The sequence below is a fragment of the Platalea leucorodia genome, assembly GCF_965183815.1.
Source record: "Platalea leucorodia genome assembly, chromosome: 10".
Lineage (NCBI taxonomy): Eukaryota > Metazoa > Chordata > Aves > Pelecaniformes > Threskiornithidae > Platalea > Platalea leucorodia.
Window position 1 is genome coordinate 12,933,248 of NC_138832.1, and position 27,769 is coordinate 12,961,016.

At 51.0% G+C, this 27,769-nt stretch overlaps 2 protein-coding genes across 5 annotated transcripts; both read left to right on the forward strand.

Moving 5' to 3' along the window:
* Positions 1 to 132: 132 nt before the first annotated feature.
* On the forward strand, positions 133 to 13,525 carry RBM41 (RNA binding motif protein 41). 4 transcript variants are annotated; one of them, XM_082323581.1, is made up of 8 exons: positions 133 to 175; positions 1,102 to 1,218; positions 1,799 to 1,991; positions 4,266 to 4,470; positions 5,862 to 6,238; positions 6,821 to 6,968; positions 7,312 to 7,465; positions 13,187 to 13,525. In XM_082323581.1, exons 1-8 carry the CDS (start codon positions 168 to 170, stop codon positions 13,395 to 13,397), a joined length of 1,413 nt encoding a protein of 470 aa, XP_082179707.1. In that variant the 5' UTR covers positions 133 to 167; the 3' UTR covers positions 13,398 to 13,525. The 4 variants fall into 4 exon arrangements, with proteins under 4 accessions (XP_082179707.1, XP_082179709.1, XP_082179710.1 ...); XM_082323583.1 differs by lacking the exon at positions 13,187 to 13,525 and adding an exon at positions 11,513 to 11,579; XM_082323584.1 differs by lacking the exon at positions 13,187 to 13,525 and adding an exon at positions 9,932 to 9,975.
* On the forward strand, positions 13,448 to 27,663 carry MORC4 (MORC family CW-type zinc finger 4). Its single transcript, XM_082323585.1, has 4 exons — positions 13,448 to 13,635; positions 15,576 to 15,694; positions 16,393 to 16,521; positions 24,465 to 27,663. Exons 1-4 carry the CDS (start codon positions 13,543 to 13,545, stop codon positions 24,940 to 24,942), a joined length of 819 nt encoding a protein of 272 aa, XP_082179711.1. The 5' UTR covers positions 13,448 to 13,542; the 3' UTR covers positions 24,943 to 27,663.
* Positions 27,664 to 27,769: the final 106 nt, after the last annotated feature.

The window sequence follows — 27,769 nt, forward strand, 5'->3', positions numbered from 1 at the left end:
TCGGCCGGCCCCTGCTCGGCCGCGCTCTCCCCGGGCAGCCCCGGCCGTGGCGCGGCGGCGGGCCCCGCTCGGCCCTTCCGCACTGCGGCTCCCAGCGGCCTCCGCGCCGCGGCCGCGGGCGCTGCTGGGAGTTGGAGTCGCGGGCGGCGGCGGGGAGGGCCGCGGCCATGCGGAGGTGAGCGGGGTGCGCGGCCGGGGCGGCCTCCGCTGGGGCCGGGCCGGGCTTCCTCGTCTTTCAGAGTGGAGCTCCTGTCAGCCCTTCCTCCGGGCGGCACCTGGCGCCTCAGCGGGCACGGCCTTCCTCTGGGGACGGCGATGCCTTGGAAAGCGTCCGCCGGGGGCGCCAGGCCCGCCTGGGGCTGCCGCGGCTCCAGAAGCGGCGGCGAAAGCTTTCACCTGAGCCCGGGCTGCGTGCCCACCGCCGCCTGGTGCAGGGGCGGCCCAGAACGGCTTCCCGGGACAGGCGGGGCTTCCCCTCCCAGCCGGCGGGAAGACTGAGCCGTGCTGGGGCCCGCGGCCCGGTTCCGGGGCGCCCGGCGGCCCGGCAGAAGCCCGGGCTGTCGGGGCGCCGTCTCCGGAGCAGGGGTCAGGAGGGGCCCGCTGCCAGGCGCGCTGTCTGCGGGGTGAGGGCGGTGTCTGTCTGTCCGCGTGGAAGCGGGTGACCCCAGGAAGGGAAAAGGGGGCTTTCCACAGAGTGCTGATCAAATTCACTGTTTATCTCCTCCCTTGCAGTTTTCTTTCTTTCTTGAGTCATTTGGAACTAGCAACGTCTGTTTAGATGCTGATACAAAACAACTTTCCAGCAATAAAAATAAGATTGCGTGTGTTTTTTTGTGTTGGTTTTGTTTTCTTTTAAAAAAAAAAAAAAACCCAACAAAATTCTCCGGGATAGTTTTAACTTTCTCAGAGTAGTCCCAAATCTGTTGGTTTTTCTAGTTAACATTAGTGGGAGCTTTGGTCAAGTAGTTTTGGTTCTTTGTTGTGCTTTAAATCCCATAAAAACAGTGAAGGAGGTAGAGAGGCCATAGCGCTGGTGTGTTTTGAGCAGCATTTTCCCTGTTGCCTTACTGACTGCCTCCGTGCTGTGCTTGTGTGCCCCAGGGTTAACAGCAGCCTGTCCAGTGATGAGCTCCTCCTGGAAGACTTGGAGACAGAAGGAGAGAGGCAGCTGAAGAGCCTCCTTCACCACCAGCTCGATACCACTGTCTCCATCGAGCAGTAAGTCCTGATCTGGCTGCCGGAGGGGCCACTGAGCGGAGTCTGGCCATGTTAGAGGCAGCAGCAGTGTTGTCTCACTGGGGCCTCCTCCCTGGGAAGATGTTTGGTGCAGGTTGTTGTCTGCCAAAACAGCTGTGCAAATCCTTCCTCCTTTGCTGGGTCTCCTGCCTGGACACCTCAGTAGGAGATAAGCACTCCTTGCCTCCTGGAGCAAACGCTGATGGTAACTTACTTTCACTCGTTAGGTGAAAATAACCAGTTTGCCTGGGACAGACACAGAGGTGAGTTTCTAGGCTGGCGAGCTCGTCCCCACCAGGCTGGCCTGCATTTGCACCTGCGGGGAGCTGGGTGTTACAGTGTCGTGCCTCCTGTCTGGGTTGGGGCAGCATCCTGCCCTGTGGGATCTCGTGGGCTTGGAAAAGGGTCAGGAGAGTGTGGCTCAATTGTGTTTTGGAAACACGTCATCTCTGCCTAGGTGCAGCAGGACCAAGCGTGGTTGGGGGGAGAGGCCAGCCCCTTCCTGTTCCCCCAGTTTCTCAGTGCTAAGTTGTTTCTGCTGTTCTGTTGCTTTGGGTTATAGGTGCAAGTCAAAGCGGAGATGCTTTGCCCCTGCAGCTTTTTACAAGCCTTTTGGGGAAGAGGCTGCAGGGGCTTTGACCTTGTCGCAGTTCCAGGCCCTGCAGGAGAGCAACAAAGAAACTGCCTCTCTGCGGGAACTCGGGCTGTCCGACTCGGAGATCCTGCTCTGGAAGAATCGAGCTTCAACAGGGAAGGTAGGCATGCTCTGCTCTGACGTGAACGTGGTCAAGTCCCTCTAACCCTGTGGCACCCTGGTAGAAAATTCAAGTCCTTTGTAAGCCCTCTAGTAAAGAATGGCTGCTCCATGTATCACTTGCCTTTAGGCCAGCATCATCCCACATTTCTTCTGGCCTGTTTTCTTTGGTGGAATTGTCTGTGCTAGAAGCTGTGGTGGAGAGAAGAGTTGGGCCTTTGGAACACAGCAGGACCTGACTATGTTCCTGCCTCTGCCTTGGTGGTCTCAAGCAAATCATTTTGCCTGTTTATGCCTGTGTAAGAAGGATTTAATGGCTGGAGGGGAAAAAGGAGGAAACATTTCAAAGCGCCTCAACCTCCTCCTTTCTGTATTCTGACACATCCCTGGATCCCATGGCTGGCTTGGGATAGGTGTCTGTAGGGAGGGTTTTGTATGTTCTCCTCAGGGGCTTGCAGGTGTTTCAAGGGACTTGAAACAGCCACGTAAAAATAGCAGTGCAGAGCTGTTAGTCTAAGTGTGTGATTGCAATGATGTGCTCCTCTTTGGGTGCAGTTTGCAGCAGAGCAGTGCCAAAGCAGGTTTCTCCCCTTCCCCTACCTTCACCCTTTTCTTTTACATTCCAGAGACAAGGGGCTTTCAGGGTTGTCCTGTGTCAGGTGCGCTGGAGTGTCCTGCTCTTAATTTGGTAAATGAGAAGGTGCAAAACAGGACTTGGGCTGACCCTTGGCTTCCCTCTGTCTCTCCTCCTCTTCCTGAGCAATAGCTGTGTGCAGGAGGAAGCTGTCTGCGGTAATCATGGGTTTGCCTCTCTTCAGCTGAAGTCATTACTTGCTTTGGTGTTTACAAACTCAGCCCTGGTGTGGCCTGCATTAAAGCTTAGGTTGGAGAGGAGTGGTGTTAATTTAAGAATGAAAATTAATGTCAACAGTACCAGCTGTTGTATTTGGTATGAAATCAGTTTTGAGATGTTTAGAAATAAAGATTAGCATGGAAAACACTACTCTGACAGAAAGAACCAGTGATATTAGGGCACATCTACAGCTTGTTAGAGAAGAAGAATATTTAGAGGGAAACCCCAAGTCAGGTAGCAATGTGCAGCTTTGTATGTGGAGGCCCCAAGTGAAAGATTCCATCAAGGAGGAATCAGCTGAGACAGAGAGGACTTCAGATTGCCCGTGGAGCTCTCAGCAAAGTACTGAGTGCAGGCTTCTGTTGTTTTTCAGCTGCTAAATTGCAGCTTTTTTTGAAAACAAAGTACTACAAATGATTTCCCAGAATTGCTTTTCCATATAAACAGCCTTTTGTGCCCCAGGGAAGCTGTGAAATGGTGAATGGAAGCTGTGCAGATGTGGGCCCATGCAGTCAGGCGGGAAGGGAGAGGTACCCATGGGAGAGTCTTTGTTAGATTGTGCTCAGTGCAGGGAGAAAGCCTGCTTTCTTGCCTGAGGCAGAAGGATCTGCCACAGTAATTCTCAAACTGAATTTGAGAAAAGAAAATCCACCTACCGGCCCATAAAAGTGCATTCTCTGGATTCTGACAGAGGTGGATGGGGGAACAGAAATGCCCTTCCAGGATTTGGGGTATGCCTCTCTGCTTTGGCAGCACGAGTCTGGTGAATCTTAGCAGTGCCCTGGCCCCATGCAGTGAGGTTTATTTATACAGGAATGCTCGCCCATGGCCAGGTTAGCTATGAGGTCTGTGCTGCAGTAGCTGGGTGGTTTCTGGGGGCTGGCTCATGTGAAGCTGGTCAGGGGTTTAGTCCTCAGCATAAACCTACCGCCGGGTGCCAAATGGCAGCTTGGGGTCCACTTTTCAGCAAATAAGGTTCCCTCAGTGACACCAGTCATAGACCAAAAGCTTGGGGAAACTTGAGCGCAGGGATGCTATAGGGATGGCAAAAGAAATGCCAAAGGGGGTTTGTGCAGTTACTGTAGGTGGCCTTAGAAAATGGCTATAGCCAGCAGAGGCAAGGACTGCTGGGACAGAGGGACACAGGCACCAGCAGACAGTGAGGCCAGGGGAAGGAAAGCAGCACAGAAAGGTCAGGAGAAAGGGGCTGTTTCTCCACTTCTCTCAAGAGCTGAGGCTTGCTGAGTGGTTGTATTTCTGTCCTACCCTTGCAGTTACAGGACCTCTTGGTGACCTGCTCTTTGGGGGATGGTTCCTAGTTGCACCCACTCCAGGGCTGGAGGATGTGAAGTCTGACTGCTGGCCGAGGCTCCGAAAAGGAGGCACATGCCATATCTGAGCAAAGCTGTGCCTGTCTTCCAGGGCTCTGGGCTGGGAGCAGCCCCGGAGGCCACACAGGACCGACTCCATGCCATCCAGGAGAAGATGGAAGAGCGTCAGCGCATACTCGCCCTGCCCCAGAGGTTTGCTGGCAGCAAGCAGCTGAGCCGGCGGGAGATGGAGATTGAAAATGCCCTCTTTCAGGGAACAGACCGCCACTCTTTCCTCCGGGCACTCTACCACCAAGGTTTGTGGGCTGAAGGCTATTCCTGCCTTTGCTCCAGCACGGAGAGCCAGGGTGTGTGGGAGTCCAACACATTTCTGTCTGGCCTTCTGTCCCTGAAGACATGGTTCTGTTTTGGCACTGTGTGGGAGGAGATATTTTCCTCTCTTACATGAGCAGATAGAGAGTGGGCTCTCTGAAGGGTTTAGTATAGAGGCTTGTAAAGTCCATCTCTGTTTGGAGAGCACGGATCTTGTTGATGTGCTGCATGTAATGCAGAGCCCAGCTCGGTATGTGGAAGAGCAGCTGGGGTTATGCTTTTGTAGAGCCCAGAGGTCCCCACCCAGCTGCACTGAGTGACACGAGGTGCCTATGTGGGGCTAGAGATCGTCCCTTCTCTGATTTAACTGCAGTCTAACAAGGGTGGTAGGGAAGCAAAGGCACAGAACAGGAGAGAGTAGGAATGACTTGTTGAAGGGCCCTCCCAGTAGCCGAAGTGGAAATGGAGCCCAGTTGCTGATTCCCAGTACTGTGTCCGGGGGATGACCACACGTCTCACCCCAGCAGTGTTGTCCCTGAGCCTGTGGCTTAATGTGACTTCTGGACAGAGAGTCAAGTGTTGTCCAGAGATGGCAAAAAATGCTCCAGTCTGCTTTAGCTGGAGAACATGCGGGCCTGAATCTCTGGCCCAGACTGATTTTTGTATGTAAGACTATTAAATAGAAGATGAGGAGGAACTTATAAACTCCAACTCCTAAAACACCACTTTGATCAGTGTTGATGCTGTTCAAGCTATAATGTCCACCTGACCCAGCATCCTCTGGCCCCTGCTCCCTCCTTTTTGGTGTCAGTGTTGTGGCATTTAGCAAAACCAAAAGTCAGCAAAGTTAAGGCTCGTAGGCTGGGAGATGCGCCTCTCACTTCTGTCCTCATTTCCATTAAATAGAGTAAAGGAGATACCACTGGTCAGTCCATGCCATGCACCTTCTTTAAACCTAGGAGCTTAATCTGATGTCCCTGGAAGCAAAAAGTTTATATTCCACATAGTGTAGAAAGGCAGCGTGGCACATCCCAGCCCTGCATGCAGGAGGAGGGAGGTGTGTTGAAGGAGTCACTAGGATGTGCTGAAACGTGGCTGCAGATAAACTAGTGACGACATCTCTGGAAGAAATGAGCTCTGTACAAAGCACTGGTGGAGCTGCTGCTCTCTGCAGGTTCATCCTGAGCTGGGACACCAGCACTTGCTGGCTGCTGGGGCTACTCTTCTTGTTTTAAATAACCTGGAGGGCCTGGTTGGCGAATGTATGGAGGCTGGGTCAGAACAGTTTCTCCCGTCTGTGTTTCTTCCTGCAGTCTGTGCATTTTCCAGGTTCTTGGTGGTAGTCACATCACCATGTTTCTCTGTTGTGCATTAGATGACACTCAGAAGAAGGTAACAGATGAAAAGGACCCCATGGTTCATCTGGAGAGTGTTTACCAAGAGCTGCTGAGCAAGAAGTGGCCTGAAGAAGTCCAGCCTACCAAGAGTGACCCATGCTTGTGCCCATCCCCACCTCCACAGGGGCCTGTGGCTGAGGAGCCATCACTTCCAGACCAGGAAGAGCAAGCAGAACAGGCAAGAAGTCCCAGCCTTCCTGCAACAAGGCCCCACCAGTCCCCTCCAAGGTCTGTGATTATCAAAGAGCCTGTAGAGTTTGTCCCGGAAGAGGAGATCTGCAAGAACCGTCTCTCAGAGGAAGAACTCCGGAATATACCCAGGTTCTCGTCCTACCATCCTGGGGAGCCCAACAAGGTATGTTGAGATGAACTAGGATTTATTCTTCCTCACTAGCATGCCCTGAAGCTGCTTCAGCAGGCAAAGGCTCCTCTTTGCTGTTGACTGGCTGTTGCCCCAAGGGTGCTTGTTTGATCCTCCTGGCCCAGGGAGGGATCTTTGGATCTATTCGGAAGTCGCCCAGCCTGGCAGAGCGCTGTACTTCAGACCCCAGCTCTTCCTGGCTCTGGCAGGTCACTCATCAAGATGCCCTCTCCCTGTTTAGGCCTGACTGAGACCAGCTGTGACTTTACTCAAACTGTGCTTAACTGGTAGCTAGAGCTTTTTGCGTTTTATAAATAACTGGAGCTATCAGCACTTGGCACAGGCAAGCATGATGATGCCTTGGGTCCAGAGCTACCTTTCTCTGTGCACCCACCTGCCTTCCAAACTCCACCATTAGCATGGTGGAGAAGGACTCCCACCATGTGGGAGAAGGACTCTGGGATGGCAGAGGGGCTGAACTAATTCATACCTTTGAGGTGTACGCACTTGGGACTAGGTTGAAAGATGTCTGTTTGCATGGCACAGGCCAGCTGACCCTCTGTCTCTCTGGAACAGGTGCTGTATTTGAAGAACCTGGGCCCTCGAGTGACGGTGAAAGACCTAGTGTCCTTGTTTGCTCGGTTCCAGAAGGAGGACAGCCCACCGATCCAGTTCCGCCTCCTGAGTGGCCGGATGAGGGGTCAGGCTTTCATCACCTTCCCTGGTGAGTTGCTGCCTTGTGCCTCTCAGTTCTTCCCTGACCCACAAAGGTGCCACATCTTCCCGCAGCCAAGCCTGCTCTCCAAGGAGAAGGGAGTTCACTCCCTCTTCTTCCTATCACGTCGTAGTCTTTTCCCTGGACTGGAAGAGGATTCACCAAAACAGAAGGGATGCACTCTGTTATGTGCTGTATTTGTATTCAGCAAGTCACTCTGGCTGGAGGATCACCGCACTGGACCATGGTGCAGGCTGAGGGTCCGTGAGCCAGGAACATCTGCGTGAACACCACGTGTGTCTGTGCCAGAACTTGCTGTGTAACCTGCGCCCGTTTTGCTCTCTTGTTGCAGATATTCAGTTGGCCCAGGATGCCATGCTGTTGGTGAATGGGTACAATCTACAGGGGAAGCCACTGGTGATTGAATTTGGGAAAAGCAAGGGGCATTCCCCAGAGGCTGACTCTGCCATCCCCTGCTCCTCTGCTGGAGAGAACCCCCTTGCCAAGTAAGGGATGGATAACTGGGAACCTTGTGCGCGGGCCATGGGAACTCCTTGGTCATAACTGGGACAGTGAAGGACTGTTGGGGGTTAACATGCAGGTCTGTAAATCTCGAAGTGGGAAGGGAGAGAGCTGGAGACTAGGCTCTTCCTTGAGAGAGATGGGCGCTGTCTTTACACTGTTGGGGTGTACTGGCTTTTTCCTCCTGTTGTACATGTGTGTCTGCCTTCTGAGCCCTTTCTGGCAAGGAGCGAGGAGGAAGCCATGTAAATAAATGTATTTATTATTTCCTTAGTGTGTGTTTATTCACCTTTGCCCTGTGCAAGTCTTCTAGAGCCAAGTGTGCTGCACTCTGCTGATGTGGGACTGGGTCAGCAGAGTTCTGTCCTGGCCTCTGTGCTGGGAGCTCGAGTACCTGACTGATGCGGGGACTGGTGGGGCTGCTGCCCCATCTCTGGTGGCAGCAGATATGTTGCTTTAGGACAAGAAAAAGGGCTGCCTCTTTTCTTCCAGACACTTTGGCTGCACAGGTATCTAATTACACAGATGCCTTATGATCACAGATGTGTCTTGGCTCCTCACTGTTGATCCCCATAAAGCCCTGTGGCATGGAGGATGGTTGCTTTGGTGGGGTACCATTGTGGCAGATGCCGTGGTTTATCTGCTGACCTATTTTAGTGCTTTTTGTGAACAAGGCAAGCTAATGTCATATGCTTCCCACAGCATCCCAGAGCTCCGGGGAGAGCAACATCCGAGCTCTTGGTGATGGTGGCTGAGGGAACCCAGGCTTTCCCAGCAGAGCCAAGTTGCAGGCCTCTTCTGCATACCTAAATACAGCCATGTGGAGAAGAGGAATGTTCCCAAGAGCTGCTGTTTTTCTCCCTGCTGCCATCTCCTCCTCCAGGCTGCGTGACTCCCCTTGCAACTGTCCTTCTGGTAAATGCACTTGCAACAGCACAGATATGCCAATCCAGCCAAGGCTGCACTGGATCGACAGGAGGTGATTCTGGTTCAGAGCAAATTGAAAGAGAAAAGGGCTCTGGTCTTGCTGAGCACCACCTTTGCCCTGGCACCAGCAGGCTTTCAAGTTGCGGCAGGGGAGGTTTAGGTTGGATATTAGGAAAAATTCCTTCACTGAAAGGGTAGTCAGGCATTGGAACAGGCTGCCCAGGGAAGTGGTCGAGTCCCCATCCCTGGAGGTATTTAAAAGACGAGTAGATGTGGCACTTAGGGACATGGCTTAGCGGTGGACTTGGCAGTGCTGGGTTAACTGTTGGACTTGATGATCTTAAAGGTCTTTTCTAACCTAAACGGTTCTAGGTTTCTATTCTAAGCTCCAGAGGAGCTCGTGTTGCCGTGGGGTGGTTCTGGGCCCCAGAGCTGTAAGCAGACCACACTGCCTGCCCTGTCCCGGTGGGAGAGCGGGACGGTGGCAGAGATGGGCCCCCGGGGCTGCTTTCAACCCCGTCCCCGGGAGAGTCGCCTAGGCCCGTCTGGACCTACACGCCGCAGGAGCTCCGTGCCCTGGGCTGAGGCTGCCACCGGCCACTTGCCCAGGCTGGGCTTTGCTGGCACAAGCCCTGCCAGCCCCGCCCGAGTACTGCAGCCGCCGCCGGCCTCTGGTTTCTGGCACCTTCACCTCCGAGGGGAGAGGCTGGGGTCTCCCCGCGCCGTTACCCGGTGCTTCCGGCTCGACGCCGGGCGCCGCCATCTTCCTGTACGGCACAGGGCGCCGCCATGTCGCCGCGCTCGGCGGGGGCGGGAGGGGCGTTAACGCTTTCAGCCGCCCGCCGGCGCGGGAGCCGCTGTCGCGGTGTCGTGCTGCTGCGCCGCAGAGCGCCGCGGCGCTGGGGCTGCCCTGCTCTGGCGGGCGGCGGGCTGAGGGAGCGGGGGCATCTGCTCCGCGCCCCGAGTGCGGGCCCGCCCCGCCGGTACTGGCCGCCGCTGTCTCAGTCCGCACGGAGAAGCCCCCGCTACCTGCGGAGCCCCTCGGTGCCGTGGCCGAGCTGCTCGGTAGGCACCGGGCCGCAGCGGGGCCCCCGCGGCGGTGCGCCCTGAGAGGGCTCGGGGCGCCCTGACGGCAAGCCCGCGCTTCAGCCCCGAGCCCGGCCGGCCGCGGCGGCGGCGGCGGGAGCCACGCTGTGTTTTGGAGAAGATCCGCACGTCTACTGAGCCGCCTCCCGCCGCGGGTTGGGAAGGGCGTTCCCTGCCGCCCGAGGCGTAGCCGGCTGCCTCCCTGCCCGGACACAGCCGCCCGCTGGGAAGGGAGGAGGTCTGGGAAACGGCTTTTGCTCCTCGGAGCTGGCCTGAGGGCAGAGGGGGTTTGGGAGGGAGCGAGGGCGAAATACCGTTATTTCTTACTGCCCAGAGTTCTTCTTCCATAGACAATGCTTCGCATCGCAGCATGACGGCTAAGGTTTTCCGCATTGCTGTTGTGGAGCTCAAGGGTCACCTTTGTCTAATTTTTACAGATAACGGGGCAGGAATGACTCCTCACAAACCACCGTGTGCTCAGGTAATGAGCTACGAGCCCTCCCACATCCAGCTCCTGGGCTGGATTCTCCTCTTGCCTGCCAGCATTGCCACTGGCCTTTGGCTTCCTATCGTGAGCACCCAGCATTAGTGCATATGCCTCTCCCTGCTTCTTCCTCACTTTCCCAGTGTGCAGAAGTGCAAAATAACTGCTCTTATACATGTACACAGTCTGCCTCAAGGTGTAATGGGGGGTCTAGGGACTCAGCAAACTTTTTGCTTGTCATGAACCACCCTAACATAAGCCATTCGGCACTTGGTGTGTGAACTATGTAAGAAGCAGGGGAGGTGCTTTTATGCTGGGACATAGAGAAGGTCCACATAAAACTGAACATATGTGCCTGAAGTCAAACCAAGAGTCCTTTTCTGTAGACTTGTGTTACGGAGGAGTTTCCCCTCTTGTCTGTCTCACCCTGTGGATGCTGAAATGAGTCATGGCTTCAGAGGATGTGTTTATATCATGTTAATCTTTCTATATGAAGTATTTTTTATAGCGATGAGAGAGAATGAGGCAGGCTAGTGATGAGATTTAAAGCATGTGATAAGGAATTTCAGTTCAGTAGGGCTTGTCTTTTAATTACATAACTAACTTCAATGAAAATAGGTTTTAAGCTTCTACTTGAACAGTGATGCGAGCCTTACAGAGAGGGTATAACTTTACCAGAGCATTTTGAGCCCAAACACAGAAAGGCCTTTGCCAGGATGAGTTTTTTTTGCCAAAGCAGCTCTGCCTTCTTGATGCTCCTTTGGTTGCCTCTTGGACTAGAGGTTTTTAAGGCTGGAGGAAGGAGTCTTTCAATGCGAAACTGCTGCCCTTTCTCTTTTGCTATAGCTTATCCACTGGGGTGAAGGGGCTGGGTCTTCGTTTTGTTTCTATCTGACCATTCTGTTTGACACAAGCAAACTGCGGGGGAATAAAGCAGAGAAGGTTGTTTCTTTAAATGCAGGAGACATAACCACAGCACTTCAGAAAAGTGATTGGGGTTCAGGAAATAAAAACCGGAGTCCCTCTCCCCTTCCTGCCCTGTCATTGCGAGCAGTGGAGGAGGGCCATCCCCTTGCTGGTACAAACCATCCCAGAGAGGACAGTGAGAGGTGGGGCTTGGTGCAGAATTATCAAGAACAGGCACATGGGGTTTCCCTGGCTGGCTGTTGGCCTAGGTGTGCAGTGCTGGAAACAGATTGCCTTGCTCCTCTGCTTCTTGATTTCCCTGCTTGTAATGTAAAAAGTGTTGTGGAGGCGCTATGAGTAAATTAGGGTTTGGAGTCCTTCCATAGATGCTAAAGAAATCCTCCTTATGAGGATCTTCCTGACCATTTGTGTGGGTCTTCAGTGGTGAAGGCAGTATAGGACTGGCAGGATTTGGCTTCTTTACCGGCACTGCAACCATCTTGAGCCTTCCCTGTTGAACAGGATCTAAGCTCCCTTTGCAAATGTTAAGAGCGGCAATGTGGAACTGTGCCTGGAGTGAGGCAGGCACTCCCCATTTCCAGCCCCTGTCTGCTTTGCTTGCTTTCAGCTTCGGTTTCATGTAGAAGACTGTGAAGAGAGACAACCTGTCCATTGGATTGTATGGCTTCAAGTCTGGCTCCACGCGGCTGGGGAAGGGTGCCATAATCTTCACCAAGACTGGAGGGGCTCTCAGCATGGGGCTGCTTTCCCAGACATACATGGACTGTGTCCATGCTGAGACAGTGATTATTCCACTGGTGTCATTCAACCAGCAAAACGGTATCCTCCCATGGCCAACTGGCCAAGCCACTACCCACCTCCAAAGGGACATGGGGTCCAGTGGCGCTGCCACGATGCTGAGGGCACAGGCTGCCTGTGGCTGTCCCTTGGCCACGTGCAAACAGCACAATGTTTGGAGAGGGTGAGAGTAACTGTAATCAGTGCTGCACTTGGAGAATCCCTGCGGCAGGCCTTGCTGTTAACACACTGCCATGCAGCATTATTCCCTTTTCCTTGGGCTAGAACTTGTTGTGCGTCTGCTTGGGGGCATCTGCTGCTGACCTGGCTCCTGGAAAGCCTTTGTAGTCATGCCACCAGCCTATGGGCTACCTGTTTCTGTCCCTTTCCCCCCCGCCATGCCGACCCATGTACACGTCCCTGGCCCAGGAGCTATGCTCTCTGCTGCTTTTCTGCACCTGTAATGGCTTTTGGTGCCACCTGAGCATGCTGGCATACTTCCAGGCTGTGTTTCCTTCACGCCAAAGGGAGTTGAGAATGTACAGCTCCCTGGCACCGCTTGTATATTATCAGCTGGCATGACATTGGTGCCCCCTGCTTAGCTTGATACTTGTAAAGTGTTTTTCTTCAAAGCATCCTACTGTCATGTCTGTCCTGGTTCAGTCTTTCTCTGAGACCATCCTCCTGTAGTCTCTCCTGTGTCACACTTCTCTGGAGTGTCAGGCCTGTGGCCAGGTCTTTGCAGCTGGATTTTTTTGTGCCCTGGTGGCAAAAGGGAGGTAGGTGGACTGCGCAACTCTGTTCTCCTTGACTCTGTGGCTTCTAGAGGAAATGATTGTTACTGAAGACTCTGTGTCTAGCCTGGAGGCCATCCTGGAGCATACCCTCTTCCAACACTAGGGAGGAGCTGCTGGCATAGTTCGATGCCATTCCAGGCAAAAAGGGCATGTGCATCCTCATCTGGAGTGTTCGCAGGTATGGGGCTGGGGCATGCGGCAAGGCAGCCGTGCCCCGAGGATGGGGAAGAGCTAAAGCAGAGACAGCTTCAGGACAGTGCCTGGCCTGGGTGGTCTAAGCCTGCTGTCATCCAGCCTGGCTACTGGAGGAAAAAATGCTGGGATTTCTCCCTCCTCCCTCTGTATGACTGACTGCTTGGGGTGCTGTGCTGGGAGTTAGGAGAGATGGGTCTAGTCCTGTCTGTCACAGGTGTGCTCTTTTTTTCAGAGGAAACCAATTAATACATTTACTTCCTTTTCCCATCTGTGCAATGGAACTTCCCTATTTCTGTGTTATCAAGACTGTTCTGAAGTGTTCTCCTACTTTGGTGTTCTGCACAGAAATACCTGTAATTAAATGACTGACTAATGAGATCCATGGAGTGTGTGAAATAAGCTGTTTTATGTGCTCCTCAGGATGTTCCCTTGGGATGCTGATACAGAAGAGCAGACCGAGGTGCTGATGACTGGAGGAGACTGTCTTTATTTTTGTGTTCGGTGTTTTTCAGAAATAAAGATGGGAAGCTGGAACTGGATTTTGATACGGACGAGCATGATATTGAGATAGCAGACTTCCTTGCAGACAACAGCGAGATTCCCAGCAGAAAGGTTCTGCACTCTCAGAAGATGGTTCCAGAGTTTCCTGGCCCAGAAGTGGCTAAGTTGATGAGAGCTGAAAAAGAGCAGGATGGCCCCTCCCCAGCTTTATTCTGTGCATGACTCACAGGGGATGAAAGACATTAAATCCAAATTAGATTTTGGGTTCACCTGGAAAAGATTACACACGACTAGAATTCTCCTGCCTGTTCTGTTGTGCTGTCCCCTCTCCCAGGCATACTGCAGTATCTTGTACCTGAAGCCTCGCATGCGGGTCGTCCTGCGACAGAAGGTGAACACTCAGCTGATTGCCAAGAGCCTGGCCAACATTGAATATGATTTTTATAAGCCAAGATTCATCGTATCCTCCCTCCCTTGGCACTCTGCTCTCACAGCGGCCTCAGCACACTGCGGGGTTCCAGACCAACCTCACAGCTGGGCTCAGGCCTGCCTGGTCTGATGCATAGAGAAACGCAGGATTTAAATGAATAGAGAGGCTGAATTATCTTCTCCTTCCTATCTTCTGGTCACCTTTGAGAGGCCATATCCTGATGTGAAGCTTAGAAGGGAGCCCTCAAAGCTGCTTCTGCTGGAGCAGTGGGTGATAGGGCTCATGGCTCACCCTGTACGTGAGCCGGTTCCTGCCGTACCCCAAAGCCGATGTGCTGTGTCAGGGGAGAATGAGGTGGAGAAAGGCTTGAGGCTTTTGCTAACTGCTCGGTTTTGCTTGAGAAAATATCCACTGAAATATATTTTAAATGACAGCATTATTCAATTCACTGGAACAAACACTTTATCGAAATGTATAACGAGACCAGAAAAGCCTTTCTTCCCCTCTGTCCTGTTCATCAGCAGCTGGTGGCTGACTTTTCCCGGCTGACTAGAAGTTGGTCATTTGAGTTCTTGGAGCGTGTTGATTCTCATTCCCAGCACCCGCTCCTAGGCCACCCCAGTTCTTTGGGAGTAAGATGACTTTTTTGGCTTACCTGCTGCGATGTGCTTTTGGAGAGCAGTGTCCCCAGAACAGAAACCAGTATCCCCAAGTAAAGCCAAGTGCAAAGAACAATCTACCCTTCAAATCCCTTTTCTTTTTTTTTTTTTTTTTTCAGACAGAACTTTGCTTAAGCTGTTCTGAACTACACCTGAGTATCTTTTGTTCCCCCTCCTCCTACATGCTTTAAAGGTCATTTTGTGTCATGAATTTCTGTGCTTATCTAAATATGAAAAGATTGACCCAAGATGAAAAGGCGTTATTTAAATTCTGTACCTATGTACTTAATCAGGAGTAGGAGAACCAACAAACCTGCTTTCCTGCTTTTGTAGCTTCACAGTAGAACACATCTGTGTGCTAATGCTTTCTCCAGGGATTGCACAGCCACTGTGTTTTGAGATGATTTGCAGAAATGCGGCAGGTTAGAAACCTGTAGTGGTAGTGCCCAAGCAGCAGTGGTTTTCCACTTGCTTTCAAAGGTGCTTTGGCCTTGCATAGCTGGTGTGCATAAAATAACAGATCATCGAGATGTGGAGTTTAGCACCTGTTGCGTACAAATAAAGTAGCATTGTATTGGAAAGCACGTGATGACTATGTACATTGCAAACACATGAGTTCTGACTCTAAGAAGTAAACAAATTAAAATATATTTAGACAAAAAGTGGTTAACTTTAATCCTAAACCCACAGTTCCCCATCTGATAGTGGTCTGTCTAGAACTGAATTTGTGAAACTGGAGTCTGCTGAAGGAGAGCTTGCTCTTCTTTGATGGACCTTGGTGTCGTCGTTAGTCATTAAGATTTCTTCAGCCCTGACTGGATGTGTTTGATTTGGTTTTGTAAACAATGGTCATTTATCTTTTAATCACAAGTAAAATTGTTACTCATTAGTTGTCTCATTTGTGATACACTCCAAGGCAGTTTTCTTTGGCCAGATCTTTCCTGTTCTATTATCAGGGTAATATAAATGCATATCAGAGTTTTTATTAAAGCTATAACCAAGGCACATTTTGACTTGGCAGTGACAGACTGGCTCCGCTCAGTACAGCTGTGTCCAACTCCCCTCCAGTCAGCTATGCGTGTTCTTATCTGTTATTGTTGGCTGCGTGCACAGGGTGATTGTTACTAGGCCAAGGCTGAGCGCGTTTTCCCTGCTGAAGAGGGAAGGTGGTGTGCTGAGGAACACAGTGCGGGCTGCTTGATGCTGCGGCCTCTCTGGAGTGTTTCATTCCTTCCTGTGGAACTTGGGCATCTCCCCCACTCCTCCTCTGGAGCTTGTTGTTTATTTCTTCCTTGACACATTTTCCCTCAGAGCAAAAGGGTGAAGATCACCTTTGGATTCACCTGCAAGAATAAAAGCCACTACGGGATCATGATGTACTGCAACAACTGGCTCATCGGATCTATGAGAAGGTGGGCTGTCAAAGGAAGGTGAGTAGTTGGATCTGGGAGAGGGGAGAGTGGGGCTTTGCAAAAGCAGCCTCGTCTTAGATCCTTACTTCTACATTGCACAGAGTTCAACAAGGAGACCTGGTGTGTCGCTAGGATGAGATCAGTGTGTGCAGCAGCACAATGGGTGCCTGTCCAGGTTTTAGGTAACTAAAGATGTCCAGCTGCTGTTCAATACTGCTGTGGCTGGAGGTGCTACCAGAGGATGGGCAGCCTGCCTCTCCTCCAGGGTGATTTCCAGAAGGGGATCTGCTCTGGCAGGATAGCCTGGACTCTGTTAGCTGTGGATGCAGCTTGCATGATAGCACGGGAACCAGTTTGCCACTGCTCTGATCTTTGCCAGCGTTAAAGGCCTGGGGGTTTCCCTTGGCCAAGGTGGGGTGGGAATGTGCCACCAGGAGGAGCAAAGGCTGCCGAGGGGTGACTGGACTCCTCCTTCCTATAGGGAATTGAGATTTGAACCTGTGGAGTTTGGTCCAGTGGTTACTGGGAGGGATGCCACACCATGGGCAGGGTGTCCCCAGGGGAGCAGAGACGTGTTGGCTGCCCCGGACCATCCCATGTCCTGTCCAAATGGGCTGGGATTGCTCTGGGGTCAGGTGTCAGTGCTCTTTCTGAACAGCCTTTCCTGGTGTTTACTCCACACTTGAAATACTCAGACTGAGCACTGTTTTTTGCAGAGAGAGACCAGACCAGACATGGGTACAACGTGAAGAGTGTCTGAAGTGGAGGAAGCTCCCTGACCAGGTTGACCCTACATTGTTATCAGAAATCTGGTTTTGTCATCTCCATTCCCTCCCCAAATACAGGTAGGAGACTTGTGAATTGAGTCCCGGATGACTTTTTTCCATGCCATCTAACATCCTTGAAATACAAATGGTTTCTGTCAAATGCTTGACTTCCTGCTTTCCTTCCACATACCTGCGAATACAGATCTTCACTAAAATAGGCAATGTTCAAATAGGAACATGTTTCAGTACGTGCTTGCTTTGGTCACTGCCTGACCCCTTTTTTGCTGATGCCTTTAAAATAACAGCCTTTGATCTAGAGGAATCTGGCCATTTAAATGATAGTGCTTCTGAAGAATTGGATGGGTTTTAGTTAAATGTGCTGATTGAATTCCAGTCAAATGGCAAAACTGCTAATAACAAAATACAATTTCTTGTTGAGATCTCCTGACCTGTTGGAGAATAAAAAAGCTTTACTTCCTTACCAAATGCTAAGCAGAAAGAACTGGTAGAGTTGGGACTGAGACCAGCTGTCTGGGTGTTACTGAAGGAAGATCCTTTTCTCTGATCAGGAAATTCCAGGGTGCAGCCAGTTTGTACAGCTGAATTGACATTATCTGTTGAAGTTTGGCATTCCACAAAGATAGATAAGATAGCCTTCATGATAAATTCATGATAAAATATTAAGGAAATTAGTTGGCTCTGGGGGCCGAGGAGTAAGTTTTTATAGCCTAGAAACTAGATAATAAAACCACCTTTCAATAGAGGAGGAAGCTAATACAGGACTGCCTCCATTTAAATCTCTAATACATTAAAAGTCAGTGATCTGGAAGAGGAAGCAGCACAGATTACAGATGGGAGACAGTTCTTTGTCAAGCCAGACAAACAGACTGTGGGATTCGTGAGTACCTTCAGACTGACCTGGTTCCACTGAGCAATCAGCAAGGTGGTGGCAGACCAAAGCAAGCAAGCAAGGTACTGCAGAAGGACTAATTAGGATTGCCTAGGTGTACAGATCATTTCTAAGTTAGCAGTTTTGTCTGAGGACAGAGACCTAAGAATGTGCTGGATAGTTCAGTGAGAACACCTGCGTAGTACTTGTGGCCGCCAGAAAAGCAATAATAGCATTTCTGTTTTAAACCTGTGTATGATTTTTATCTTGTGCTTCAGGACATCACTGCAAATGTATAGTGGTGAGTAGAGGGATCTTTTCCTGTAGACTGTTTCCACATAACTCATGACTGACAGTTCCTTTCCTTTGAAGCAGCTGGTATTAATGGTCTGTGCTCCTCACATGGGTTACGATGCATTTCTCTGTCAACTCAAAGCAGAAATGACTGGCATAATATGTGGTGTGCTGAACTCTGCCTCATAGTCTGTACTTCATTTCATCTATGTTATTTTGGGATTCAAGTGGCTCTTTTTCCCTTTAGCCCTTAAGCACAGTGTTTGATTCTTCAGCTGTTCTCTTGATCTTCTTTTATCTGAAATCCTAAAGGATTAGAGATATTGCATAGATGTCCAAACCACGGAGATTTTTGGTGGGAGAGGGGAGTCATACTGTTCTTTCACACACTCAGGCATGGGTGCTCTTGTTGCAGAAGCTGTTTGGCACCCAAGGAGCAGGAATAGAGTGATGAGGAGAAGAGACCCAGATACAGACAGAAATGCCAGAAGGGCTGAGTATATCCAGTTCCAGTTTGCAGCTCAGCTACCTGGAGCAAGGACGGGGGAAAGAGAGGTGTCGGGCATCCTGCATACAGGAGATGTCTGCTGCTTTTCTCTTGTTGAATGATTGTTCTCCAGGTGAAAGAACGTTTTACCCCTTGGCAAGACAGCAAGGAGAAACTTGCTGTTTTTCTTCCCTTTTGTTGGTCTAGGGAGCTGGATGGAGAGAGGAGGAGACTGTCGTCATCATTCGGGGAGAGCGTGGAACAGCAAGTGAGGCAGGAGGGAGAAGACTGCAGGAGCCAGCACAAGGAAAGCCTTGATGCTTGATGCTGCAGGGCTTGGCAGGTTCTCAGTCCTGCCTCACTGTTATTTGTGTTTCCTCCTGCCAAGAGAGATGCCAATGCATGAAGATGTTGGAGCATCATATAAAATGAGACTTTGATTCTTGTTTATATACAGCTTGGACGTGCTTAAAACTCTTAACAGTAACAGGAATCAGGGCAGTTCCTGTTCCTGCATTCAATCCTACCCTGTCCTGCCTAGTCCTCCTGTGTTTCTTCCTGCCTCTCCTGGCTAGAAGAGGATGCAGAAAGCTGCATGCTTCTTCTCTTGGGGTTGCAGCACTGGTCCTGCGTGGCCTCTTTCCCCATTTTTGGGTTAACTGGTTATATTAAAGACTCTGATGTTTTGAATTTTCAGGGGAAGTGTCTTTTGGACATAGCTGCCCAAGATGGGTTCTCCAGGCAGTTCTGTGACACTGCAGCAAGGGACCCTTTGTGGCAGTTGGTGTTTTGAAGACTGCTGCAAATGGGGAAGCTCCTGTTCAGCTCTTCCCTTTTGGTTGGAAGGCAAGACGAGGTGAGCAGCTCTGGTGCTGGCATGACCCACAGTGGAGCGCTCTGGCGCGGGGTACCAGGGGGTTTTCTGAACTGGGGAAACCTCAGGGGAGCAGAGAGACCCGCCAGGAGCTGGCAGCTCGTGTGAGAGCAGCTGATGAGACCTGGGTGATGCCAGGAGTAGCTGCGGTCAAGCCCCCACAGCTATAAAAGAAACCCCTGGGGAGCATCAGCCAGGGCATGGCACGGCAGGGTGCTGGAAGGGCGCTGGAACTCTGCCGGCTTGATCAGTGCTCTCTACCGGGCAGAGGGCTGTGTCCCCAGATGATGCAGCTTCCCAGGCAGAGCTCCGATGGAAATGTGCTGCTTCCCAGGTGCCAGGCTGCAGGGTGTGCCCTGCTCTTATGCCAGTACCAGATGGCTGCAATGAGCACACCTGTGGGAGGTGTGCCCCGGCAGAGGAAATCCTCAGCTTAGTGGCAGAGCTCCGGGAGGAGGTGATCAGGTTGAGGAGCACCAGGGAGTCTGAGAGAGATCTGCACCCTGCCTTCCCTGGGACAGGCCTGTCAGGCAGACAGGAAACATGATACGGAGGATTCGCTATCCTCTCTCCACCTGGCAGAATGCAGTGGCTTAAGGGGTAGGGGGCAATGGCACCAAGTTCCTGCCTGACACAGCAGGCGCATCTCCTCCGTGACTGCCCCACCTTCCAAGGTGCCTTTGCATAATACGAACGAGGCTCTGCAAGTGGAACCAAACAGTGACGAGGAGATGGTCCATCTAGGTTGGAGGTGTCACCAAGGTCAAGTCGGCCTGCACCCCACATCAAAACCACTTCCATTAAGAAAAAAGAAAGGCTATTGTCATAGGAGACTGTCTTTTGAGGGGAACAGAACGCTCAATATGCCAACCAGTTAGTAAGGTCCTTTGGGAATCTGCTTGTGAAGGTATTGGGGTCCATGAATGCTGGTCACTGTTTAAGAGCCATCTCTTAAGAGCACAGAAGCAGGCAATTCCAAAGTGTTGAAGTCAAGCAAGCAGGGCAGAAGGCTGGCTTGGATGAGCAGGGATCTTCTGGGACTTAGGTGGAAAAAGAAAGTGTATGGACATTGGAAGCAAGCACAGCCGACACAGGAGGACTACAGAGATGCTGTTCACCATTGTAGGGAGAAAATACATGTGGCCAAAGCTCAGTTAGAGTTCAGGCTGGCCAGTACTGTGAAGGACAACAAAAAGGACTTTTTAAAATATGTTAACATCAAAAGGAGGATCAGAGATAACATCGGTCCGTTACTTGATGAGGTCGGTCACCTCACAAATAGGGACATAGACAAAGCAGAGATGTTTACTGCCTTCTTTGCCTCTGTTTTCAACACCATTGATGGGCCTTGGGACCCCCAGAGCCCTGTGTTGGAAGACTGTGACTAGGAGGATGATAAACTCGCAGCCAAACCTGAACTTGTTTGAGACTTGCTGCTCCAGCTGGATGTGCAAAGTCTATGGGGCCTGATGGGATTCATCCCAGGGAACTGAAAGAGCTGGCTGATGTCAACATGGGACCTCTCTCCATTATTTTTCAATGGTCTTGGGAGTCTGGAGAGGTCCCAGTAGACTGGAAGCTGGCAAATGTTGTCCTAGTTTCCAAGGAGGGTAAGAAGGAGGACCGTGGTAATTACAGGCCTGTCGGTCTCACTTCAGTGCCTGGTAAAATTATGGAGAGTTATTATTCTGGGAGTTACTGAAAAACAGTTGAGAAACAATGCAGTCATTGGTCATAGCTAGCATGGGTTCAGGAGGGGAAAATCCTGTTTAATGAACTTAATTTCCTTTTATGACAAGATCACCCATCTAGTTGACCAAGGGAAGCCAATAGATGTGGGGTTTTCTGGATTTTAGCAAAGCTTTTGATACTGTCTCTCACAGTATCCTTCTGGACAAAATATCCAGCACACAGCTAGACAAGTCCATAATACGATGGGTGAACAATTGGCTGATGGGTCGGGCTCAAATGGTTATGGTAAATGGGGTTACATCAGGCTGGTGGCCAGTCACCAGTGGGGTTCCCCAGGGTCCAATATTAGGGCCAGCGCTCTTAATGTTTTTATAAATGGCCTGGACGCAGGAATTGAATGTACATTAAGTAAATTTGCTGATGATACTAAACTAGGAGGAGCTGTGGATTCCCTCAAGGGTAGAGAGGCCTTAGAGAGAGATCTGGATAGACTATAGAGCTGGGCAATCACCAATGATACGAAGTTTAACAAGAGCAAGTGCCAGATTCTGCACCTGGGATGGGGTAATACTGGTTATACATACAAACTGAGGGTTGAGAGGCTGGAGAGCAGCCCCGTGGAAAGAAACCTGGGGGTTTGGGTTGATGGCAAGCTGAATATGAGCCAACCGTGTGCCCTGGCATCCAAAAGGGCCAACACTGTCCTGTGGTGCATCAAGCACAGCATCACTAGCTGGTTGAGGGAGGTGATTGCCCCAGTCTACACTGCACTGGTGCGGCCTCACCTCGAGTACTGTATGCAGTTTTGGGCACCTCAATATAAGAAGGACATCAAACTATTAGAGTGTGTCCAGAGGAGGACGACCAAGATGGTGAAAGGCCTCAAGAGCAAGACTTACGAGGAGCGGCTGAGGTCACTTGGTTCGTTCAGCTTGGAGAAGGCAGCTGAGGGGTGCCCTCATTGCAGCCTACACCTTCCTCAAGGGGGGCAGCGGAGGGGGAGCTGCTGATCTCCTCCCTCTGGTGACCAGCGATAGGACACAAAGGAATGGAATGAAGCTGAATCAGGGGAAGTTCAGATTGGACATTAGGAAAAGGTTCCTCATTGAGAGGGTGGTCGGTCACTGGAACAGGCTCCCCAGGGAAGTGGTCAGGGCACCAAGCCTGTCAGAGTTCAAGGAACATAAGGACGATGCTCTTAGTCATATGGTTTAGCTTTAGGTAGTCCTGCGAGGAGCTGGGAGTTGGACTTGATGATCCTTATGGGTCCTTTCCAACTCGAGATATTCTATGATTGTGTGATTCTACTTGATAGATCAAAGGTAGAGAAAGCCCCATGCCTCAGCAGTGAAGACAGAGGAGGAGGAGACTTGCAGGTCCTTAACACACAGGAGCAGGAGGATATCATAGGGTGGGAGAATGTGAGAAGACCAGTGGAGAATCGGAAGAGTAAAAGTGAGAAAACTCATGGGTTGAGATGAAGACAGTTTAATAGGTAAAGCAAAAGCCGCGCGCACAAGCAAAGCAAAGCAAGGAATTCATTCACTACTTCCCAGCGGCAGGCAGGGGTTCAGCCATCCCCAGGAAAGCAGGGCTCCATCACGCGTAACGGTTACTTGGGAAGACAAACACCATCACGCCCAATGTCCCCCCCCTTCCTTCTTCCTCCCCCAGCTTACATACTGAGCATGATGTCATATGGTATGGAGTAGCCCTTTGGCCAGTCTGGGTCAGCTGTCCTAGCTATGCTCCCTCCCAGCTTCTTATGCACCTGGCAGAGCACAAGAAGCTGAAGAGTCCTTGACTAGTGTAAACTCTACTCAGCAAGAACCAAAACATCAGTCTCTTATCAACATTATTCTCATCCTAAATCCAAAACACAGCACTCTACCAGCTACTAAGAAGAAAATTAACTCTATCCCAGCTGAAACCAGGACACCTGGGTAGTCTGCTCTTCCCTCCCTTTTTGAGAGAGGGGTCTGCAGGACTCAAACGCTCGTTCATCCTCCTGTGTCCAGACAGAGAAGGGGAGCAGGGCAGAACAGAGGAAGGAACAGAAATTCTTGCCAAGTTGATGTTTTTAAATCCTCCTGGTTTATGTGTAACAGTGTTAACACCTTCACACCCCTGTGAGCTAAATTCATCTCCATGCATATATAGTTTCCAGCCCCGTGGTCAGTCGATGGCAGCTGACGTGACTGCCTCTCCACTGCTGGAGCATTCAGCTTTGTCTGTCTATGAATTGCTCTGTACAGGACCCAAGAGAAGCCAGATACCTTTTGGCTTCCATCAAAGAAGCAGGTTTCTGGCTGAGAGAATTTCTCTGGATAAGTCTCACATTCTCTTTAACTTTTGGGGGGGGGTGTGGAGATATGATTTATTTATTAACTTATTTATTTTCAACTTCTCTCTTTCACCGCCTCCTGAAACCCTTACTGCCCATGTCATGAGAGAGCAGTGTGGGCTGCTCCCACACGGTGGCACTACTTGCCTGGCGGAGGGGCTGCCTGGCTGTGTGCCGCACTTGTCCCTTCTGCCTGCCACGGGGCTTGCCCACTGGTTGCCCAGGAAAGGCCTGCAATGAGGCTGCTGGGTTGTCATGAGAGCAGTCGAGTGGACCTTGGCACCTCTCTCTCTGTGGCCCTCTGCACACGATGCAGCTGGTTGGTGGATCACAGATCTCTGGTTGACCACCTGCTCCTCCTTGCAGGATCTTGGGGAGGGAGAAGGCCACAGGGTTATACAAGCTTTGAAAACATTGTGTGATAAGAACAGTCCTGCTCATCCCTAGCTGGCTCAGAGCAGTAATTCTCAAAGCTGCTTCTCTCATCATGATGGTGGGGCCAAACACCTCGTGTTGCTCCTGTTTTCCCTGCCTCAGCTCTTTCCCAGGCCCCTCTTGTTTCTCTTCACTACTGCTATGCCAAACTACTTTTTCCAAACATGAGCTCTCCACAGCACCTCCAACAAGCTCCATCAACGTCTTTGCCCTACAACCCTGTTCATCTCTCCCAACGTCCCTATAACTCCCCCACACTCTGCTTTTTCCTATGCTCCTCCTTGTGCCCAAGTTCCTTGTCCTGTTTGCCCAGCGCTGTTGGGAATCCACCTGAGGGCCTGGGCCATAACACAGACTTGCAGATGGACTGGCCTTTCCCTTCCTGAAGTCAGGCTTTTGATTGTGTTACAAATGGGTCAGGTATCCAGGGCTCTGCCAGGCACAGGATCTGGTTGGGTTTGTGGACAAACACGCTCCAAATGATTTTATAGCTGAAGAAGCTCGGAATGGCAGCCTGTCAGAAACATAACTGCCTGCCATGTTTAGTGGAATGCATCAGGGAGATGTATTTCAGGCAGGACATTTAGCAAATTTCTGTGTTTTTTTTCTTCAGGGACTGCAGTTCAACCCCACTGCTGTCTCAGATGGGAGACAGGCAGTGGGGCTGGGTAGGTAGGGAGCTAGGGTCTTTGGGCTTTGTAGCTCTGCTACTGACATGTCCCGAGCATGAAATGAGCATGATAGCTGCTTGTCCTAAAATGAGAGCAAGCGTCAGGAGCATTACGCTATAGAGAGGGGCCGATGCCATGAGTTTCCCTCAGCAGCAATCCTCTGTGCTGGGGCAGCAAACACCTGGCCAGGAGGAGGATTGATCCCCACGGTCAAGGGATTGGTAGTTTGCTACAGCTGCAGCAGGTATGGAGGTCTGAGGTCAGCTCTGCTGTGAACTGGGGGCACTCCAGCCTGCTCACCCTCTCTTTTTCTCTTTTCTTTTTTTTTTCCCCAGCAAGCCCAAGTTGACCATAAAAGAAGAAATACTAGAAAAGCATAGGGACCTAGTGGAAGCTTCACTGCCAGACCTGACTTGTCCCAGGCGCCCTACTTCTCCCTTTCAGAAGAGCTTTGCAGTACTTTACCAAGAAAGGGAAAAACTTCCGCACATAGAACAGGAGGATATGAATGTAGGTGGCAGCTTGCACACCTGTCTGCTCAAAGAGCAGCTGGGCACTCTGAGCAGCACCAGCCCTGCTAAGTGTATCACGCTGCCTCGAGGCAGGCACTCCAGCATTGCCCAGTACCTCAGCAGGAGATCGGAAGGAGACTGGTGTGGTCCAGAGGAAGCTGGAAAAGCAAATGCCGAACTTAATAGCCGAAAGAAAAGCTACAGACTTGAGTGTGTGTGTAAAATCATACAGGAGCACAAAAGACATAGACAAGGGATTCTTTGTGGCAGTTGGTGTTTTGAAGACTGCTGCAAGTGGTGAAGCTCCCATTTGACTCTTCCCTTTTGGAAGGCAGGCAAGACTTAACAGACCAAAGGTGGAGAAAGCCCCATGCCTCAGCAGTGGTGACAGAGGAGGAGGAGACTTGCAGGTCCTTAACACACAGGGGCAGGAGGATATAATGGAGCAGGGGAATGTGAGAAGACCAGTGGATAATATCTTTGTGGAACTGAAGACTACGTCAACAGAGTGGGATTTGCTCCAGTGCAAGGTAATGAATTTGTGGCTGTGCTTCCCTGCTGGTTTGGAGGGTTTTGGAGAGAGTAGGTCAAAGTGGGTTGAGAAGCGAGGAGTGACTTCTCCATAAAGAATGTAGGGGATCCTTCTTTGATCTGCTGAATTTTTACTTCTTCAGGCCTGGCAAAGCTCTTTTTATCTTGCTGGTTGTGCTGGTTTTGGCTGGCATAGAGTTCATTTTCTTCCTAGTAGCTTGTATGGTGCTATGTTGCTATGTTTTAGTGTTGTGACTAAAACAGCCTTGATAACACACCCATGTTTTAACTATTGCTGAGCAGTGCTTACACAGCGTTAAGGCCTTTTCTGCTCCTCACACCGCCCCACCAGTGAGTAGGCTGAGGGTGTACAAGAAGCTGGGAGGGGACACAGCTGGGACAGCTGACGCCAACTGACCAAAGGGATATCCCATATCATATGACGTCATGCTCAGCAATAAAAGCTGGGGGAAGAAGAAGGAAGGGTGGGACATTCGGAGTAATGGTGTTTGTCTTCCCACGTAACCATTACGTGTGATGGAGCCCTGCTGTCCTGGAGATGGCTGAACACCTGCCTGCCAATGGGAAGCAGGGAATAATTCCTTATTTTGCTTTGCATGTGTGCGCCACTTTTGCTTTACCTATTAAACTGTCTTTATCTCAACCCATGAGTTTTCTTACTTCTACCCTTATGATATTCTCCCCCATCCCATTGGGGGGGGAGTGAGCGAGTGGCTGTGTGGGGCTTAGTTGCTGGCTGGGGTTAAACCACAGCAGTCCTTTTTGGTGCCCAAAATGGGGCATGAAGGGTTCAAGAGAATGACAGATTTGATTGGAATGTGCTATGTCGAATTAATAGCTTTTATTGCTGTTTTGCTATTAATTGACAGGCTCCTGTGCTTGCCATGGGTCTTGCTTGTCTTACTGTATGTAACAGTCTTGTGCTCGTTTGTGGCTGCATTTTGCTTTTGTTGCTTGCTGTACTGCTTATCATCTTACTCTGCTGTGCCTGGGAACGTTTTGATAACAGCAATGGCGATGCGCCTGGGCTGGCAGATGGCCAGGGCATCGCTGCTGTTTCTGTGCTGCTGTATTGGACAGGCTGGAACTCCGGTGTGAGCTTGAGTCAAAGGGACTGTGACCTGTGGATGAGTCCATGCAGGAGCAGGACACCCCGAAGTGTCAGTGGCTATGGATAAGTCCACACCAAAGCAGGTACACCTCGAAGCATCTGTGGCCGTAGTTACGTCTGTGCCGCAGCAAGTACACCTCTGAAGGGATTGTGGCCCAAGAATAAGTCCACGCTAGAGTAGGTACACCGTGAAGCATCTGTGGCTGTGGATAAGTCCATGCTGCAGCAGGTACACCTTGAAGCATCAGTGGCTGTGCATGAGATCGTGCTGGAACACTTCAAAGTCCATGACACTGCCAGTATACCCCTGAAGGAAATGCAGCCATGGGTAAGGCCATGTTGGAGCAAGTTCACTCCTGGAAGGACTGTGGCTGTGGGTAAGGCCACGCTGAAACAGGTATATCTCCGAAGACATTGTGGCCCATGGAGAAGGCCACGCTGGAACAGGTGCACCTCAAAGTGACTGTGGCTGTGGATAAGTCTATGCCGCAGCAGGTATAACCCTGGAGAGACTGTGGTGCATAGATAAGGCACCACTTGGAGCAGGTACACCCTTAAGGGACTGCAGTCCATTGAAAAGTCTGAGCCAGAGCAGGGGCAAGGGGAGGAGTTCATTGCAGTGTTAAACCCTGTAACCTGACCCAACAGGACCGGGGTGGAGATTGTAATAGATATACCTTTAAGTTGTTGTAACCCATGATTTGAGTTGCATGTTACAGGAATTACTATAGCAGGAACCACCTGAACCAATGGAGGACAAGCCTTACAAGAAGCAGTGCAAGTGCAGCAGTGACCTGACGTGAGGTGGCTTTGGTGCCCAATAACTCCATGTGGGCTCTAAACACCTGCCTGCCGATGGGAAGTATTGAATTAATTCCTTATTTTGCTTTGCTTGTGCTCATGGCTTTTGCTTTGCCTACTAAACTGTCTTTATCTCAACCCACGAGTTTTCTGACTTCCCCTTCTGATTTCTCTCCCCCATCCCACTTGGGGGGAGTGAGCAAGTGGCTGTGTGGGGCTTAGTTGCTGGCTGAGATTAAACCATGACACCAATTGATATAATTCCTGTGCATGCAGCCTCCTCCCATTTCAGGTGGAGAAAACTGAGTGCGAGAAGTGTTGCCTGAAAACAGAGGTCTTGGAAATGCCAACAGGAACTGGCACTGCTCAGAGCTCAGAAGACAAAAGGCTTGCCCTGCAGCAAGAAATACATGTGTTACTGCCAAGCTGTGTGGCAGAAGCGGAAAGCAAAGCTGGCGAGGTCCGCAGAGGAGAAGGGTGAACTGACAGAGAGACTCAAGAATACAGAGATGCACTGAGGGGTGCTGAGGGAGGCACAAGTTTCCTGCAGGGGCCCAGAGGAAGAAGATGTGAAGAGGTCAGAGCTGTGGGTTGGCTGGTTGGCAGTCCCTGTCATCCCTAAGGTGGGGGGAGAGGGCAGGAGTCATTGTGGGCTGCTATTTCC

Bases quoted from the DNA above. Each gene is read 5' to 3' on its own strand.
- MORC4 (XM_082323585.1), top strand. From the start codon at position 13,543: ATGCGGGTCGTCCTGCGACAGAAGGTGAACACTCAGCTGATTGCCAAG. The intron at 15,695-16,392 runs GTGAGTAGTTGG...TGTTTTTTGCAG, and splicing joins AGGTGGGCTGTCAAAGGAAG to AGAGAGACCAGACCAGACAT. The intron at 16,522-24,464 runs GTAGGAGACTTG...TTTTTTCCCCAG, and splicing joins CATTCCCTCCCCAAATACAG to CAAGCCCAAGTTGACCATAA.
- RBM41 (XM_082323581.1), top strand. The intron at 4,471-5,861 runs GTTTGTGGGCTG...GTTGTGCATTAG, and splicing joins CCGGGCACTCTACCACCAAG to ATGACACTCAGAAGAAGGTA. The intron at 6,239-6,820 runs GTATGTTGAGAT...TCTCTGGAACAG, and splicing joins ATCCTGGGGAGCCCAACAAG to GTGCTGTATTTGAAGAACCT.